Here is a 19,007-nt window from a genome sequence, read left to right as displayed (position 1 = left end):
ACAAAGAAAATCTCGGATGAGATGACCACCTGGAGCGAAATCCCAGCCACCCCATTGAAGGGCCTTCATGACCTGCTCCAAATCTCCTTCAAAAATCACCTTATCAAGGCCAAGATCTTCTGAAAAGAGAGCAGCCCTTCTAGCAGCCAGCAGCTCTAAAACTTCCACGGAAGGAGGTTTTTTAATCTTTTCTGCCAAAGCAACCTTAACCTCGCCAACGGAGTTCCACACAACCACCCCTATCCCCGCTTCACCAGGTTCACAAAACATCGCACCATCAAAATTAATTTTCCATCCGTTATCCGCAGGTGGACTCCAAACTTTTGGAGCTGAAGCATGAAGCGTGGGATAGCATCTCTTGAGGGACTTAAAATCATGCACATAATCACGTATGCTTGCCTCTTAATTCAGATTAATAATTCTCAAACGAATCAATGTGTGTCACTATATATATATATATATATATATATATATTAAAACTCAAAATTGAGAGAAAATTCAATTAAAGTTTCAATTGAAGTCTGATTCTACTCTACGGGTTTCGAATAATTTTTAAATTTCTATGTCAAGTGAATTATTAGTGAAGAAGCTGAAGAGTATATATAAAAAAATAAAAAAAAAAAGGTAAGAGGGAAAAAAGAAAATAAATAACATTTGCTATCAATATTATTATTATACAAATAGTGGTTGGACAAACTAAATTGAAAATTTCATGGATAACAATTTAAATGAATTCAAATTTTTATTTTTTTTCATATAAACTTATATTTATTTTATAAGTAGCCATTTTATATTTTCAAATTTTAATCTGCATTTAGTTGTGCTTTTTTGTAAATGTATCGCATTGAGTTACAAACTAGTTTCTTAATGAGCGCTTTAGCTAATTCTAACATTATTTTAAAATGCACACATAAACATAGTCATTAACATTAACATATGTATATACTCAAGCTAACACACCAAATTTAACATTAAAAAAATTTAAAGAAGCAAAAAAAAAAAAAAAAAAAAAAAGTATGTTTGTATATATGTTGGTAACAATGTTTATATACAATAGTTGGGCAAAATGCCCTAACAACCCTTGGACTTTAAGGTAATGGCTAAGAGACCCCTTTAACTTTTATTTTGGCCAATTTACACTTCATGAACTTTACATATCTGCCAAATTAAGACCTCTGTTAGTCAACTATTGAGAAACTAGCGGTTAAACCCATGTGAGAGTCACTTGAACTTTAAAAAACGAATCTAATACCGTGAATTTGAAAACCAATGGAATAGAAGCTTTGGCTGACTGGTTGGGCAACCTTTCATACTCTTAAAAAGCTTTATTTGAACACATGCAACAACCTGATGTATCTACCCCTAGTAGAACGCCTCTTCAAATTATAAATTATTAGTTGTCCTAAATTAAAGGAAAGATATGCAAAGGAGACAGGTGCAAACTGGTTCAAAATTTCCCACATTCCAAATGTCCGCATATATTGATTAGAGGAAAGATGTGCAAGGGGAAGCCACAAATGTTTTGATGTCTCCTGCCAAACAAAAATGACCCAGAATTCCAATAAGACAAAAACGATGTGGTAAGTCCATCTAAACCCGATCTCCAACACCGAAGTTCTTTGTCCTTCTGTGCGCAACCACCACTCCTCTCCGGCACCAAAGTTTATGTGAGCATCATTTTCTTAGTCTTCGTCTCTAATTCTTCTTTGGCTTTGAATGAGATATTAACTGTAAACCAATACAATTAATTAAGAATAGAAATTGCACAAAAGAACATTGTTCTTGGATTCTATGGGGAAGAGGATGATTGTGAAGCCTTCTCAAGTAGGACAATCAGATTCCTGGGATTGTATATTTTTTTTAAAATTTCACATGACTCTCACATGGATTTAACCATTAGTTTGTTAATAGCTGACTAACAGAGGTCCTGATCTGGCAGATATGTAAAGTTTATAGAGTAAATTGGCTAAAATAAAAGTTCAAAGGGTCTCTAGGTCACTGCCTTAAAGTTCAAGGAGTTTCAGAGCATTTTTCCCACAAAATTTACTATGATAGGCAATAAGATCTTACAATATGGTTTATAAAACCTCTTTTTCACACTATTTGAAAATTTCACACATTCTACTACAACAACAAAAAACAAAACTTTAGCCCAAAAAAATTTAGAGTCAGCTATGAATTGACAACCTTAGTTCATCATTTCAATATAACTATATTATTCATACTAAAAAATCTTGTTTAAAAAATTATAATTTGTACATTTTATGTAGTTACTTACCTAGTCCAATTATAGTACTTATTGGCTGATGATAGGATTGCAACTCATTCAGTTTTTTATCCTATAGCCTACTTAGGAGATGAAAAAAAAATTGAACCCCCCTAAAACGCTGTAAGGACTGAAATTATATTGGACCCAATATATGATTGGGTTCTAGTCCAAGCGGCCCAAACAATAAATTTGTAAAGCGTGGATGAAAGAACTAGATCTATTCCAAAAGAAAAACGATAAAATTTGATAATTTAAGGCGGTTAGACACAAGTAAGATGAGAAAATCTGTCCTCGGAGTAACTTGAGGACTGAAATTATATTGGACCCAATATATGATTGGGTTCTAGTCCAAGCGGCCCAAACAATAAATTTGTAAAGCGTGGATGAAAGAACTAGATCTATTCCAAAAGAAAAACGATAAAATTTGATAATTTAAGACGGTTAGACACAAGTAAGATGAGAAAATCTGTCCTCGGAGTAACTTGAGGAGCTTATATTATATTCTCTCCTTTTTTCACTGTTTTTACAAGAGTTCACAATCTTGTTATAAAATTGCTTTATTTTTTCTTTGATCCCCTTTTTCTGGTACATCCTCCCATGCTATATACTACAATCTTCGTATCATCCCTACCACACACGTGTAGGTTAAATTTGAGGAACTCCTTCCTATCCCATCTAGCACCTCCCAGAACTATCAATTAGTGGCTGTTAGGTTGCTTGATCACTGTTTAGGCATCACTTCCTCATTAATGCGGCCAGAGAGTTGGTGGGGAGTCATTTAATGCGGATGTAGCAGCTTTTTGAAGATATTTGTTGCCTCTCTCCTTTCTTATCCTTTGTCAAACGTCTAACTCTTAGTGGTGATGTAACTTCAAAGAATGTCCATGATGATATGGCATTCTTACTGACCTCGAATACTTGTTGCCGAGATGGCTTTTATCCTCGGACACTCATTGGACTTATCTCATATTATCTCTACTCTTCTCTTTACTTTGTTCTTCTTATAATCTTATCTGGACATCCTCAGATGGTCCTATGTCTTCGGATTGGGCCATAGGCCCAATTAGTACAGCCTTAATAGTACCTCCTAATTAACTGGCCCCTACAATAGCCCCTTAAAATCTTGCTTTTCGACTCCTCGGGAGGAAAGGATGATTTTGACGTCCTCGGCCCTTCTTGTTTATGGTCCTATTCTGTATTCCTGACCTCCTATATGTCTTTTTACCTGCTCAAGGCACACTCAAACGCTTCGGCGTCCAAAGTGTGCCATCATTAAATTTTGGCAGCGCCCTTGTCCTCCACGTTCAACGGTAAGATGTGAATCGTATGGCGGGAGATTTTTCTTGTTTTACGAGCTGGAACTTTCCCGCTTGTAATTTCTATGCCACTATAAATAGCTTTTCAAATCAATTCTTTTCCTTACTTTCTGCAATCACATGGTCCTAGAGCTCATACACTGAACTTGTCTCTCTCTTTCATCTCCCTGTGCGTTTACAAATACTAGAAACTTATTCGATGACCCTTTTTCAAACCTGTAAGTCTTCTCTAACCCTTTAGCTTTCATTTTAAACTTGTTAACTTTTCTTCGAAACCTCTTAGGAAAATGGGTAAGTTCAAATGTTTGGTTGAGTCCGAGGAGGGTATAAGGAGTTTTAGGGCTAAGTATAGGATCCCACCAATAGTAAGCATGAGGTACGCTGCCCAGGGGGAATGGGTCGATGCTAGGAAAACAGAAGAGATGGTCATTCCCATGATTGCCTTCATAGAGGAAGGGATGACCATTCCCATGGGTACTATTATTAGGAATTACCTTAGGTTTTTTAGGTTATCTCCCACACAGTGTGCCCCAAATATGTTTAGGGTCTTGGGGAGTATAAAAGCTTTAAATGAGAGAATGAACCTAAACCTGACCCACCACGATGTGAATTGGGTATAAAATCTGCACAATTTGAAGGGGTAGGGATATTACCTCAAGTCGAGGCATCTTGAAGTAAGGCTAATTCAGTGCCTCCCCACTTTAAACAAAAATTTAGAGGATTTCCTTATCTTTTCTGGGGAATGACACGATGGCCTACCCTGTCCAACTGAGGAGGGAGAACCAAGTGGGGATATAGCCGTAGATTCACGAATTTTGGTTTACATTTCTCTTTCGTGTCTCAATATCCTTGTTTCTAATGAAACTCCATTCTAATTCAATGATTTTGCAGACAAGCGTGCTACCAAACTCAAACTCAGCTTAGTTAACAAAGCGAGCTTAGATAGGATCCTGCAAGCCGAGGTGTATGTGAACAAAGCTGACGGTCAACTTCGAGCAGCTCATTTGATCCTTGGATACACACCCCTCTCATTCGCCTTCCAAGCCCCTAAGTACGTAATCAAAGCTTGCGACCCTCGGCTTTACCGTATCAGTGTTGTCTACCAAGGGTTCGTTGTTCTAGAGGGTGTCCCAATCCCTAAAGATACTCCCCGCACCCAACCACTTTTTGTAGCCACTCCTTCAATAGGAGCATCCTCATCCTAACTCGTTCTCAAGGAAGAGGAAGAAAGAAAAGAAGAAGAAGAAGAAGATATAAGCCTAGAGGAAGTTGTAGATTTGTCAGACTCCTCGGACGAATTCAAGGTTTTCAACCAGACTTTACCCACCAAGGACGTATTTGACAAAATGGGTGTCCAGAGGAAACCCCAAAGGAGTTTAATGGAGCTGATAGAAAATCAACCTGGAAAAGGTGCATCGGGGAAATCCACACAATCTCATATTCCCCCTCCTCTTCCCAAATCTCCTCCTCCTGCTCCTTACCCACCTCAACCTATCAGACTTGAACCTGCTGATCCAAAAAGGAAAAGGGAGTAGAAAGGGAAAGATGTGGTTGAGACTGGAAGATCTCGTCCTACCCGAGAAGACAAGGCTCAATGAGCTACAAAGCAGCAAAAGGTCAGCCACGCATCACAATGAGGCCTGGAGAGGTCGGACAATCAGCCGCCAGAGCCACAAGCCTGGCTCCCAGCACCCATGCACGGCGGGGAGCCCCTAAGGGATGATGCATCACTCAGGGACTTCAACGGGGGCATTGGGTGCCACGTTGCCTCGGCCGTGAAGGAGGCCTTGCTGCTTCCAAAAGATATGTCCTACCTGCGAAGCATGAGGAAGAATGAGGTCTTCCTTAATTGTAAAAGATATTTGGGCATAGTAAAATATCAATCCTTCTTTTCTTTTCTTTTTCTTTTTTTATTTATAATTATTATTATATATAGGTATATGCTTTTTATTGGATATGGTATTAACCCCTTTTCTTTTAGGCTGTCGAAACCACTTTCAAGCTAGAAGAAATAACCAACTCATGCTACCAACAATTGGAAGATGAAAAAAAAAGACGGACAGCAGCTGTGCAAACACTGACCATATTTGAAAATAGCAATGCCGAGTTGAAGAAAAAGTTGGCCAATGAGGAGCATGCTCGCCGTAGTGCTGACTCGGCCTTGGAGGGCGTACAAAGGCAAGCCAAGGACCAAAGAAAGCGCCTATGTGAGACAACTGACCAACTGATTGCTGCTAAGGAACAGATGGCAGTGCTCAAGAAGCAACTTAAGGAAGCCCAAAGGCTGAAAGATCAGGCTGAAAAGTCCAAGGCCAAAGCTGAGAAGGCAAGGATTGAGGCCGAGAAGGCTAGGGATGAGGCCGAGCAGAAGGGTTATGACCTTGGAGTAGTTGAGACCGAGAAAACCCTTGGGGTAGAGGTTTCAGCTATGTGTCGTATTTACTGCGCCCAGACTTGGGATGAAGCCCTTAACCGAGCTGGGGTTCAGGCTTCTTTTGAGTTGAGGAAACCTGAAAATGTATTCTACCCTTCTGCCATACGAGCCTCGGACCTTTCTTTTGCTCAAGATGAAGTGGCTTCTACAATTGCTGATCGAAGTAAAGAAGCACAGCCTCAGGATCCTCCTCTTCCTAGTCAGCAAGGGCCAACAAAAGAAATCGGTGCTTCCCAAGAAGTACCCTCGAACAAGGCTGTGGTGGTTCCGAAGACAAGAGTAGCTTCCCAGGGCTTTCAGCAAGACTTGGCTTCAACTGTCATGCCTGCTGAGGGCACCTCTAAAGATAAAGAAGGAACGACTACCACAGAGGCAGATAACCCAACCAACAAGACCTCCAAGCTTCAAATCAAGTTGAAAAAATGAGCCTTCCTCTGTAATATAATTATGACTTTTGTAAAGGATTTTGTCCCCTTTTTCTTTTTCTTTTTTAGACATATTTTAATGAAGTATGCATTTTCACCCTCTTGAATTTTTTTGAGTTATTATTCATTTCATTTTTACTTTATCTGTTTTGTTACTTTGGTTTTGAATAGTTTTCATCTTGATTGTCCTTTGTTTATACAAGAGAATAACATAGTTTACATATGCTTTTAATTGGTAGTTAAAATGGACGATAAACATTGAATCCGTAACATTACATAGACATATTTCAAATACATATATATCTATTCTAACAAGTTTAACCCCAAGAAAACATCCTAATGTTTGATTAAACAAAGTTAAGTCCAAGGCACTTCAGAATGCTTTAAGTGATACTCATAGACTCATTGAGGTTTATATTTTTATTAGGTGATCAAAAACCCTGTGATCCGAGAATGGGAATTAAAGGTTTACTCCCTTTAAATGCTCAAGTTCGTGTTGAACTAGCATTTTAATAGTACCAGCGTTTATTAATTTCTATTCAACCTGTTTAGCACTTCAATAGATGTCATAGGGTATTAATTTCCACTAAACTTGTGGTCCAAGGAACCTGACATAACTTACTTTCTATTTTTTTTTAGAAGGACTTACTTTCTATTTAATACTTTAATAGATGTCATAGAGTATTAATTTCTACTAAGTTTGTGGTCCGAGAATCCTGACATAACTTAGTTTCTATTTAATACTTCAATAGATGTTATAGGATATTAATTTCCACTAAGTTTGTGGTCCGAGGAACCTGACATAACTTAGTTTCTGTTTAATACTTCAATAGATGAGGAAACACATGATGTATGATCGGTATAAATTAAAGAGAGACTAAACAAAATTATCTTTATTAATAATAATACCTCTTTAGATTGTTTACATTCCAAGGATGGAATATAGCTTTTTTTTTATCTAAATCTTCCAAATAATAGGCACCTATTCTTGCCACTGAAGTGATCCGATATGGTCCTTGCCAATTAGGCCCTAATTTTCCCCAGTCTGGATTCTTGGTGGTTCCCAGAACTTTCCTTAGTACCAGATCTCCCACAGCCAACGGCCTCAGCTTTACATTGATATCGTAACCTTGCTTGAGCTTATGCTGTTAGTAAGTCAGTTGGACCATTGCATTCTCCCTTCACTCTTCGATCAAATCCAGACTCTTTTCCAACAGCCCATCATTACCGCCCGAGGTAAATGCACTAGTTCTCAATGTTGGGAAACCAGTTTCCAGAGGGATTATGGCCTCGGATCCATATGTCATTGAAAAAGAGGTCTCTCCTGTTGACCGTCAAGGCGTTGTTCGATACGTCCAAAGGACATATGGTAATTCCTCCACCCATTTTCTTTTTGCGTCGTCCAACCTATTTTTTAGTCCATTCACTATAACCTTGTTGACAGTTTCAGCTTACCCATTCCTTTGAGGATAGGCTGGAGTGGAATACCTATTCTTTATTCCCAGGTCAGAATAGTATTGCCTGAAGGCTTTGCTATCGAACTGAAGGCCATTATCCCAGATAAGGGTATGGGGAACCCCGAATCGAGTAACAATATTCTTCCAGATAAACCTTTTAACATCTATGTCTCTGATATTAGCCAAAGGTTCAGCTTCGACCCATTTAGTGAAATAATCCGTGCCGACCAGCAGATACTTTTTGTTTCCTAATATTATAGGAAAAGGACCTACAATATCTAAACCCCACTAAGCAAAAGGACAAGGGTTGGAAAGAGGATTAAGAACTCCTCCAGGTTGGTGGATGTTTGGAGCAAATCTCTGACATTGGTCATATTTTCTAACATACGCTTGCGCTTCTTTCTACATATTTCGCCATCAGTATCCTTGAGTAATAGCCCGGTGAGATAGGGATCTTCCCCCCATGTGACTTCCGTAAATTCCTTCATGTAGTTCCTCTAGAAGTGACTCTGATGTCTCGGGATGTACACAAAGCAGATATGGCCCCAAAAAAAGAACGTTTATACAACTTTCTATCCTCGGACAACCAAAACCGAGGAGCTTTCCTTCGTATTTTCTCAGCTTCTAGTTTCTCCTCAGGCAATATATCCCTTTCAAGGAATAACAGTATAGGGTCCATCCAACTTGGCCCCAAATTGACTTGATGGATCTGGAGCAAATCTTTCCTCGTTGGGGTGGGAATGCACAAATCCTCGACAATTATCATACGGGGCAAATTTCATGCCGAGGAAGTGGCAAGGGTAGCCAAGGAATCTGCGTGGGTATTTTCACCTCTAGGAATATGTGATAAGTCAAAGGATTCAATTTTTATTTGAAATACGCCTAACTTAACCTAAATATTCTTGCATTCTTGTATCTCGGGCTTCCAGTTCCCCTTTTACCTGGCCTACGATCAGTCTTGAATCTGAGAACATTTTCATTGCCTTTCCACCCATTTTCTAAACCATAGCCATTCCCATCAGCAAAGCTTCATACTCCGCTTTGTTGTTTGTAGCCAAGAATCCCAACCTCAAAGACTTTTCACTGGTGATCTTTTCGGGAGATACTAGAACTAGCCCCATTCCTGCTCCCCTTTGTTTTGCTGCTTCATCCACATATACATTCCAGGATGAAGAGTTTTGCATGGAGATTAGGCCAACCGATTTTTCATCCATGCCATGTTGCTTCACCTCTACTTCTTTTGGAAGTTCAGCAAACTTAGCTACTAGATCGGCGAGGACCTGGCCTTTCACAGAGGTACGAGGCATATACTTGATGTCAAAAGCCCTAGGATTGTGCCCCATTTAGCAATCCTCCCAGTATAATCTGCACTCCAACGTATGGACTTGAGCGATAACTAAGTTAGAACTACTACGGTGTGCGCCTGGAAATAATGTGGGAGTTTTCATGTAGCATGCACTACTGCCAAGACGACCTTTTTCATTGATAAGTATCGCACCTCGATTTCATGAAGTGACTTACTCACGTAATAGATTGGTTTTTGGATGCCATTGTCTTCTCGTATTAAAACAAAACTTATTGCATGAGAGGCCACCGCCAGGTAGGCAAACAGGACCTCGACCACCTCAGGACTGGACATGATAGGCGGCCGAGATAGGTACTCTTTCAGCTACTGAAATGCTACAGCACATTCCTCGGTCCATTCAAATCCTTTCCATTTATGCAGTAAAAGGAAAAAGGGTTTGCACCTATCAGCTGATCTAGAGATAAAGCGGTTCAAAGCAGCAGTCATCCCCGTCAGTTTTTGGACCTCCTTGGGGTTCCGAGGTACTTGCAAGCCATTGATGGCCTTAATCTGATCTAGGTTCACCTTAATTCCCCTATGAGTCACCATGTATCCCAAGAAATTTCCGAAGCCTACACCAAATGAACACTTCGAAGCATTCAGATGTAGCTTTTGCTTTCTCAGAATTCCAAAAATGCTCGTAAGATCCCCCACATGCTCAGACACCACTTTGCTCTTTACAATCATATCATCAATATAGACTTCAATGTTCCTGCACAATTGCGATTCGAACATTTTGGTTATCATCTGTTGATAAGTAGACCCCACATTTTTCAAACCAAAAGGCATCACTTTGTATTGATAGTTTCCGATGGGAGTGACAAAAGCTCTCTTCTCTTGATCTTCCAATGCTAAAGGTATTTGGTGATATTCTTGGAAGGCATCCAAAAAACTCATCCAAGGATGGTTGACCGTTGCATCCACCAATTGGTCTATCCGAGACATGGGAAAAGGGTCCTTGGGACAAGCCTTATTGAGGTCTGTGAAGTCCACGCACACATGTCATTTCCCAGTCTTCTTCTTCACCACCACCATGTTGGCTAACCATTGAGGATAAAAAACTTCCTTGATAGCCCCTGCCTGCTTGAGCTTAGCTACTTCATTTCTAACAGCCTCGGCGTGCTCTTTTGACGGATGCCGAGGTGGCTGCCTCTTCGGAGTGATGGAAGGATTAACAATTAAATGATGACAGATGAAACTTGGGTCTATGCCTGGGGCTTCATACGCACTCTATGTGAACACATCAACATTTTCTCTGAGGAACTCAACCAATTGCTCTTTCTCCTGCAAAGGCAATTTAGCTCCAACCTGAAAGAATTTCTCTGGATCATCACCAATGATTACCCTCTCTAGATCTTCACATTTCGCCTCATCGATTGGTCTGTTGAAGGGTAACGCCAGGGTTTCTGATTGTTATAAACTATTATCAATGGTGGCCAAGATCTCCGCCTTAGGTCGATGTTGGATAGCTGCTACTAGGCATTGTCGGGTGGCAGTTTGATTTCCTACTATCTTCAAAACCTGGTCTCTAGATGAGTACTTCATCTTCTGGTGCAGAATAGAGGAGATGGCCCCCAGGGTATGAAACCAAGGTCTGCCCATAATGGCGGTGTAGGGAGAGAAAACATCTACGACGATGAAGTCCACCTCCACCACATCCGTACTAGTCTGATTTGACCTTTAGGGACGACCATTTTTCCTTCAAAACTCACCAGAGGAGAACTGTAGGCCGTCAAGTTCTCAGGTTTCAAATTTAGCCCCCTATACAAGTCAGGGTACATTATGTCAACAGCACCGCCTTGGTCAATCATCACGCTTTTCATATCGTACCCACTAATTCTCAGCATAACCACAAGAGCATCATCATAGGGCTGTATGGTTCCAACTTTGTCCTCATCTAAAAAACCCAACACTAACAGGATGCCCATCTTAGCTCTCTAGGCATTGAGCTAGACTCCTCAGTTGAAGAACGAGATACCAAAATTACCCTGGAAGGACAAGATCCAGTCCTCTTCGGGGCAGCAAAAATAACGCTTATTGTGCTAAGGGGGAGTCTTGAAGAAGCATCTCCTTGAAACTCTGAGCCCGCTTGGCTTACCCGACCACTGGAATGATACAAGAGTTGCTTCAACTTCCCTTCTAGGACTAATTGTTCCAAACGGTCCCATAAATTTCTGCAATTCTCAGTTGTGTGTCCATGATCCTGATGATAGTGGCAATAAAGGTTCTGGTTGCGTCTCATAGGATCTCCTGCCATCTTGTTTGGCCATTTGAAGAACGGCTCATTCTTAATCTTCTCTAGTACTTGTTGCACTGGCTCTCGAAACACAGCGTTAAACGCCTAAGTGTTGGCAGATCCTAACTGCCCAACAAAGTCTTTCTGGGGTCGATTATTATTGTACCGGTCCGACCTGAAATCCTTCCTCTCCTAAGGGATCACCTTAGCCTTTCCTTTCCCCTACAGTTGGTCTTCTTCTACTCTTCTGTACTTGTCAATCTGGTCCATCAATTGACATACACCAGTAATAGGTTTACCAGTTAGAGATTTCCTTAAATCATGCTCGGCTGGAAGACCAGCCTTGAAAGTGCTAATGGACACATCATCATAATCTCCTTCTATTTCATTAAACATCTCCCAATATCTGTCCGAATAAGCCTTCAAAGTCTCACCCTCCCGTATGGACATAGACAATAAGGATCCCAAAGGTCGAGGAACCCTGCTGTAAGTAATAAAGCGAGCACCAAAAGCCCGGATGAGTTTCTTGAAGGAGTAGATAGAGTTCGCCTTTAAACTGTTGAACCACCTCATCACCACCAGGCCTAAGCTAGATGGAAAGACCTTACACATCAAGGCCTCAACTTTGGAGTGAACAGCCATCCTTTGATTGAAATGGCTAACGTGTTCTATCGGGTTTGCCTGACCATTATAAATGGTGAATGTGGGTTGATGAAATCGCCGAGGAAGGCTCGCATCCTCTATGTTCCGTGTGAAAGGTGATTTAGAAACTTGACTCGACGCCTTGTTCATGGCATCATTCCCCAAGCCTTTGCAAGATGGGCTTTTGTACCTATGTCTATGGTGGTGCTCTTCTTCATAGGAAAAAGTCTCGCTGGGCAGAGTTTTGGATCTTCGTCTATAACTAGCACCATTTGTCTCTTCAGAGGACGGTTCGGAGCTGGGCGGTGAACGCCTTCACCGAGCATGACACAACTTCCTACTCAACTCGTTGATTTCACGTTGCACGTCTCTGTCATTCTTTGCATAGGAAATATGACTCTTCCCTCGAGATTGACTTTTACTGGTATGAGTTGTGTGCACACTTCCCTCATGGCCCCCTCTTCATTTGAGGCTCCTGCGCGGATTGCCACGCTGGGAACCCCTTAATTTTGCTTGATGTAGATCAACATCTACCTGCTGTGGTCCTGCTGCTGCCTGGTGTGGACCTGCCTCCTCCATCGTAAACGTTGTAACTGAATCTCCTTTAGACTAGATCAAGCTCTTCCCACAGACGGTGCCAATTGTAAGGATTGAAATTATATTGGACCCAATATAGGATTGGGTTCTAGCCCAAGCGGCCCAAATAATAAATTTGTAGAGCGTGGATGAAAGAACTAGATCTATTCCAGAAGAAAAACAATAAAATTTGGTAATTTAAGGCGGTTAGACACAAGTAGGATGAGAAAATCTGTCCTAGGAGTAACTTGAGGAGCTTATATTATATTCTCTCCTTTTTTCACTGTTTTTACAAGAGTTCACAATCTTGTTATAAAATTGCTTTATTTTTTCTTCGATTCCCTTTTTCTGGTACATCCTCCCATGCTATATACTACAATCTTCGTATCATCCCTACCACACACGTGTAGGTTAAATTCGGGGAACTCCTTCCTGTCCCATCCAGCACCTCCCAGAACCATCAACTAGTAGCTGTAAGACTGCTTGATCATTGTTCAGGCATTACTTCCTTATTAATGCGGCCAAAGAGTTGGTTGGGAGTCATTTAATGCAGAGGTAGCAGCTTTTTGAAGATATTTGTTGCCCTTCTCCCTTCTTATCCTTTGTCAAACGTCTAACTCTTAGTGGTGATGTAACTTCAAAGAATGTCCATGATGATATTGCACTCTTACTGACCTCGGACACTTGTTGCCGAGATGGCTTTTATCCTCGGACACTTGTTGGACTAATCTCATATTATCTCTACTCTTCTCTTTACTCCGTTCTCCTTATAATCTTATCTGGACATCCTCAGATGGTCCTATGTTCTTGGACTGGGCTATAGGCCCAATTAGTACAACCTTAACAGTACCTCTTAATTAACTGGCCCCTACAAAAGCTATGGGGTATTGTGTTACAGGTTTAAAGTTTTGAACTTATTTTGTGTGTGTATGTGTTAAATTTAAATAATAAGCCTCTATCTCAGCAAAAAATGTAATGAGCCTTTAGTTTTTGTACTACAATGTTAATGATTGTAGACACCTCATTTTGTACCCATTAATAATCTTTGGTCCTCAGCCCCATTGATGAGCTTGAAATACATCAAATAAGAGTAATTAAAGAGTTTACAATAATTCTAAAGTAATCATAATTCAAAAGTGCTCAAATCTTTTTGAAAATGATGTTGAAAAATGACCACGTGAGAGTTAGTACAAGAGCAGGAGCGCCGCTCACAATGATACTGCATTACTATTTTCCTCTTTTTACACTTATATCATATATATATATATATATATATATAGTTCATTAAACCAAATGTACTCAATACATATATTTCTAAAAATATATAAGTTTATATAGAAGTGGATTTTTTTTCAAATATATAAGTTTATATAGAAGTGGATTTTTTTTCTTATTACTCTGATAATATTAGTGTGTCATTACAACATATTCAAGAAATATATTCCTAGAAATAGATAAATAAATTTCTTTAATGAAAACCTTTATTTTTCAAAAAACAAAATTTTATTATAATTTTGTGTTTGGAAAATTAGAGATGTGAAGATTATGTTAATATTATTTTTTGGTTTAAGAGAAAAAAACAATTGTGGATTACGTGGTTAGGATTTACATATCCTTATTTCATTAGTCATCTATGAAAAATATGTTTAAACATATAAAGTGAAGTTCATAATTTTAATTATTTAAAATATTTAACTTATTGTATATTTCATGACTTTTAAAATTATTAATATACTCTAACTACATCTAATTTATTTAACGAAAATTATTGAACTAAACTGTTTAAAGACCTAATCCGTAATAATTAAAAGATAGTTCATATTTTAGAAATGACTAGATACAAACTTTTACTAATATAAATTTGAATGTTCAAATAGCGTATAAAACACTATGAACGTTTAGACCCCCAATTAACAAATTACCAATTCAAGCTTAATATTAAACAATTAATGTGCGGAATATGAACATAAACTTAATACAGAATTGATAAAAAATTTAAACCAAATAAAATCACATTCATAGCAGAAATTAAATTGTAAAGATTAAGGGAAGAGAGATGCAAACACAAGGACAACACAACAATGTGTTATCGAAGAGGAAACCGAAACTCTCGGCGTAAAACCTCTCCGTCGCCCTCCAAGCGGTAAATAATCCACTAAAGAATGTAGTTGGGATACATGAACAGCAGAAGACCCTCAAAGTCTAATCTATCCAGTGTACCTAAGCCCTCCAAGCTCCTACTCCAATGAGGTTGTGCCGAACCTATTTCTTCTTTAACTTACCGGATTCCGCTATAAACCATAGCATCAACCAATATGAAATTGGTCCCTTCCTAATTGATTCCAAAGCACCAAATGGCCTTCTCACTTATGTGGGTATGGTGAGAAAAGGTTTTGGTAATGTACATCTCGAAGATGTAACAATGGAAAGGGTGAGAGTAGAGGAATTTGAAGAGTCTTTATGTGAAGATTGAGGATGAGTCAATCTTGTTTTTCTCTAGGGTTTCTCTCTCAATATTCTCTCTGGAAACTCTCTACATTTCTTGGGTATAAGGGGTATATATACTAGGGTGAGAGTGGAATGCAAAGAGTCAATTTTTCAAAACAGAGTTGGCTGGCGACTTGGCCTCGTGACTTGACTGAGCCGCGAGTTCCAGCCGCGAGGTAACTGAATGGCCAGACTGGACTTTTTGTCATGTAGCGCTACAGCTGGCATGATGGTTCGGCTTCTCTACATGCTTGGCACATGTGCAACTTCTGGCGGCTTGCAAGCCGTGAGCTACCCGCGAAATCCAGTCGCGAGTCCCTGCTTCTTTGCACAATCTTGAGCATTTCTTCACACTCTCTCACACACTACCCTTACATGATTCCCACCTAAATACTACGTAACTAATTGCTAAAATACAAGCAAATTTGGCACAGAATAAAACCAACAGGATGGTTGTTAAATTCAACCTTACAATCTCCCCCTTTGGCTATTCTGTGACAAAACCCTAAAACAAACTCTAGACTTAACATGTGAGTTGAGAATAGTTGAACAAAACTCACTCATACCTAACTCTAGAATCTGTGTAGTTCTTTAATCATATGACCAAGTATCTCCTGAAACACAATAACACAATATGATCATTGTATATAGAAAAACTTGTAATGCATATGAGGCAAGTACAATGCGATCAAGCAAAATGGAATAAAGTAATAAACCATAACTTGACCAAACAAGCAATCACTATAAGATAGTGACCACAATGCTCATTTACACTTGGAATGAACATCTGAACATACAAGATAATAAGCTAAATGCAAATTACTTGCATGTCCAACACTCAACCAATGCACAATACATGAAGTATATGCTTCTAGGAACAAGATCCTACTAGAGCACAAGAGTAAGAGTACTTAAAGAAAATGCATAACATTAAACTAGAAGTACTAGGCTACAAAGCATAAAGGCTGCATAAGTATGGTACAAACCATAAAAGCCTACAAAATACATGGAAACAAACCCTAAAAGCTTATAAAAGCAACATGGGTACAAATTAAAAGCTACATAAGAAAGGGTACAAAAAGTACCAAAAACAAGTTCCATAAAATTCAAAAGATTTAATAAAAAACAACTATGAGTTTAAACCAAACTATTAACCAAAGTGTAGCAAACCCATAATATAGACAACATTATCCAAAGCATAAAACTAACACCAACAACACAAACATAAAGTAAAAACTGAGGCAAAAACTGCTAAATGTAAGTTTTATGCAGTCTCCCCCTTAAACAGGCACTCCCCCTTAAGATCTGCCCTTTAAAAATTCTCCCCCTTTTTGACCGAAAAGGCCAAAGGGTAACTGATGAGTGGAAAAGCTATCAAACTTTGCTGAGAGAATGTTCATCTGGTCTTGTATTGCAGCCAGCCTATTAGAATGCTCATTCTAGACATCTCTGAGTCCATCAATCCTCTCTAGGATGATTTGGAATGCATCTGGAGGTACAGCTGATGAAGATGAAGCTTTGTTCCTCTTGCCTCGGCCTCTTAAGCTTGAAGCTTGTCCTGCAGCCTTTGTCTCAATGTCCATGGGTTCACCTTCAGCTTGGTCACCTTCTTCCTCTTCATCACCTGGGAGACGAACTTGTATCCTTGTGATGGTCAGTTTGTTGATGGCTGAGGGTGTAGGCATGAGATTGATATCTTGAGGGATGGCAACTCCTTTTAGTCTAAAAAGCCTCATAAGAAGGTTAGGAAAAATCAGCTTGGCCCTAGAGGTTGTTCTAGTCTCATCCACAATTGTGTCAAAGATGTGAGAGCTGATGTCAATGAAGGTGTTTTCCTTAAGCTCCATGAGAAATATAGCTCTGGCATTATTGATTGTAGTTAGCTTCCTAACTGGGTACAAGTTGAACATCATGATGGTGGTTAGACACCTCATGTTAGCTGGGAAGGCACTAGTGTTGAGGCATCTCCCCTCTCTTGCTTCACCAATGCGAGATTGGACAATTTCTATGGATAGCATCTTGTCCTTGTAGTTGGTGAAGTCATGTTCATCTAGTCCTTCAAGACCCAGCACCTTATCTATATCATCAGCATCTATAGTGAATTCCTTTCCTCTAATCCAACAGTTTAACTCATCTTCTCTCAGCACAGCATTTGCATAAAATTCTCTGATAAGAGGCTCACACACTCCAGGCAAGTCACTCAGCAACCTTTCCCAACCTCTACCCTCAAAACAGCTTGGAATGAAGGTGTCCTTCAAATCCATCAAGTCTACAAATCTTTCCTGAATGATGGTTGCCCTCAAGTAGAAATCTCTATATCTTTCAAAATGTTGAAGAGTCCTGAACTTGGTGTTGTCCATTTTTAGCCTTTTATCACTCTTCTTGGCAGTAGTCTTCTTCTTTGTAGGAGAAGGAGCCATCTGTAAACACAGCAGACAATGCCACAAAATAGAGCACAATATATGTACACTTAGAGCATTAGTAACATGTTAGTATAACTTAAAAGAATATAGAACCATTCAGTCCATATTCAGTTGAGAGTCAGACATTGAAAGAGATAGATTAAATCAGATAAGGATAGAACAACCTATCAAACAAAACTAATGCCTAACACAATAAGACAATGAGAACAAAAAACTCAATCAAGAACATTTCTAGGACACATACCCAAGCACAAACATCAACATGCACTAATTAGCTGTAAAGAAGCATATGTCAATGAGACCTATCTTAATGAGTATGAGATGTTCAAATCAACACAGAGCAGACAATATCCTCAAGGCAAAAGCAACATACATGATATCAATAATCAATAGCAACAATAAAGAAAAAATAGAACCCAACCACTTAAGCTCTACCATTTTGAACCAAACATACTCACAAACAGAGTATATCATAACAAACCCAAACAACTAGCATATGACAATGAGACCTATTAACATGGGTATGAGATTTACCAACCAGCATAGATCAGTTTACAAACTCTAACAGTGAAAATAAACATGATAACAACCATATTTAGCATCCTAGAAACAAGATCAACCAAGCCCAAACACCCAAACTTTAACAAACATGAACCCAACCATATTCGAACACTATATTACTCAAATCACAAAAAATAACTCACAAATCAAGAAAACAAAACCATAATCATGAACTATGAAGTGAGAAAGAGAAAGCCCATTCCTTTTCCTTGAAGATTTGAGGATGAAATGATGCAAAAATGGTGGTTTTTCGAGAGTAATACGGTGAGTTTAAGAGAGGGACAAATGGGGAAGACAATGAACAGTCAGAAATGTTCAAGGGAAAACTAAAAAGTTTTTAAAAACTGCCCTTAAAATGCAAAACACGCGATTTTCGCGACTGAATCAAGTCGCGAGCAAGTCTTCAGGGCCAACCACCAGAACACTTAAAAACAAAAATTTGAAATATTTTCTAAGTGCTTTTCGCAACTGGAAAGTCTACTCGCGAAAGAGTCAAGATGTGAGCCGCGAAAATCTCTATGTACTACTCGCGACTAGTCCTTCCACCCACGAAAAAGTTGCCATACTAAGCCGCGAGAAACATAAAACCCAAATTTTTGAAAAATATTCTAAGTATTTTTTGTGACTGGGACTTTGACCCGCCAGTGAGCCGCGAAAAATCTCTGAGTGGGCTCGCGACTGGGGTATGCAACTAGACCAACCCGCGACTGAGTTGCCAAAACAGGACAACACTGTTTTTGAAATTTTGACAATTTTTGTAAAAACAAAATACTTTCCAAAAACAACTAAAACACTAAAAAATCTTTTTGTGTTTGATCAATAAGGATTGAGCATGT

General features: G+C 39.2%; 1 protein-coding gene across 1 annotated transcript; it reads left to right on the top strand.

The window, feature by feature from the left end:
- Positions 1-5,279: 5,279 nt before the first annotated feature.
- Positions 5,280-6,445, top strand: LOC126728466 (uncharacterized). Its single transcript, XM_050434280.1, has 2 exons — positions 5,280-5,423; positions 5,567-6,445. The coding sequence occupies exons 1-2, from the start codon at positions 5,280-5,282 to the stop codon at positions 6,443-6,445; spliced, it is 1,023 nt and encodes a 340-aa protein (XP_050290237.1).
- Positions 6,446-19,007: the final 12,562 nt, after the last annotated feature.

This window comes from Quercus robur, chromosome 5 (assembly GCF_932294415.1).
Source record: "Quercus robur chromosome 5, dhQueRobu3.1, whole genome shotgun sequence".
Taxonomy (NCBI): Eukaryota; Viridiplantae; Streptophyta; class Magnoliopsida; order Fagales; family Fagaceae; genus Quercus; species Quercus robur.
This window is presented reverse-complemented; position numbering and strand designations above follow the sequence as displayed.

What these genes read in the sequence shown, in the direction of transcription:
- LOC126728466 (XM_050434280.1), top strand. Translation starts at nt 5,280, where the DNA reads ATGCACGGCGGGGAGCCCCTAAGGGATGATGCATCACTCAGGGACTTC. An exon ending in GAAGCATGAGGAAGAATGAG is followed by an intron (nt 5,424 to 5,566) that starts GTCTTCCTTAAT and finishes CTTTTCTTTTAG; the next exon opens with GCTGTCGAAACCACTTTCAA.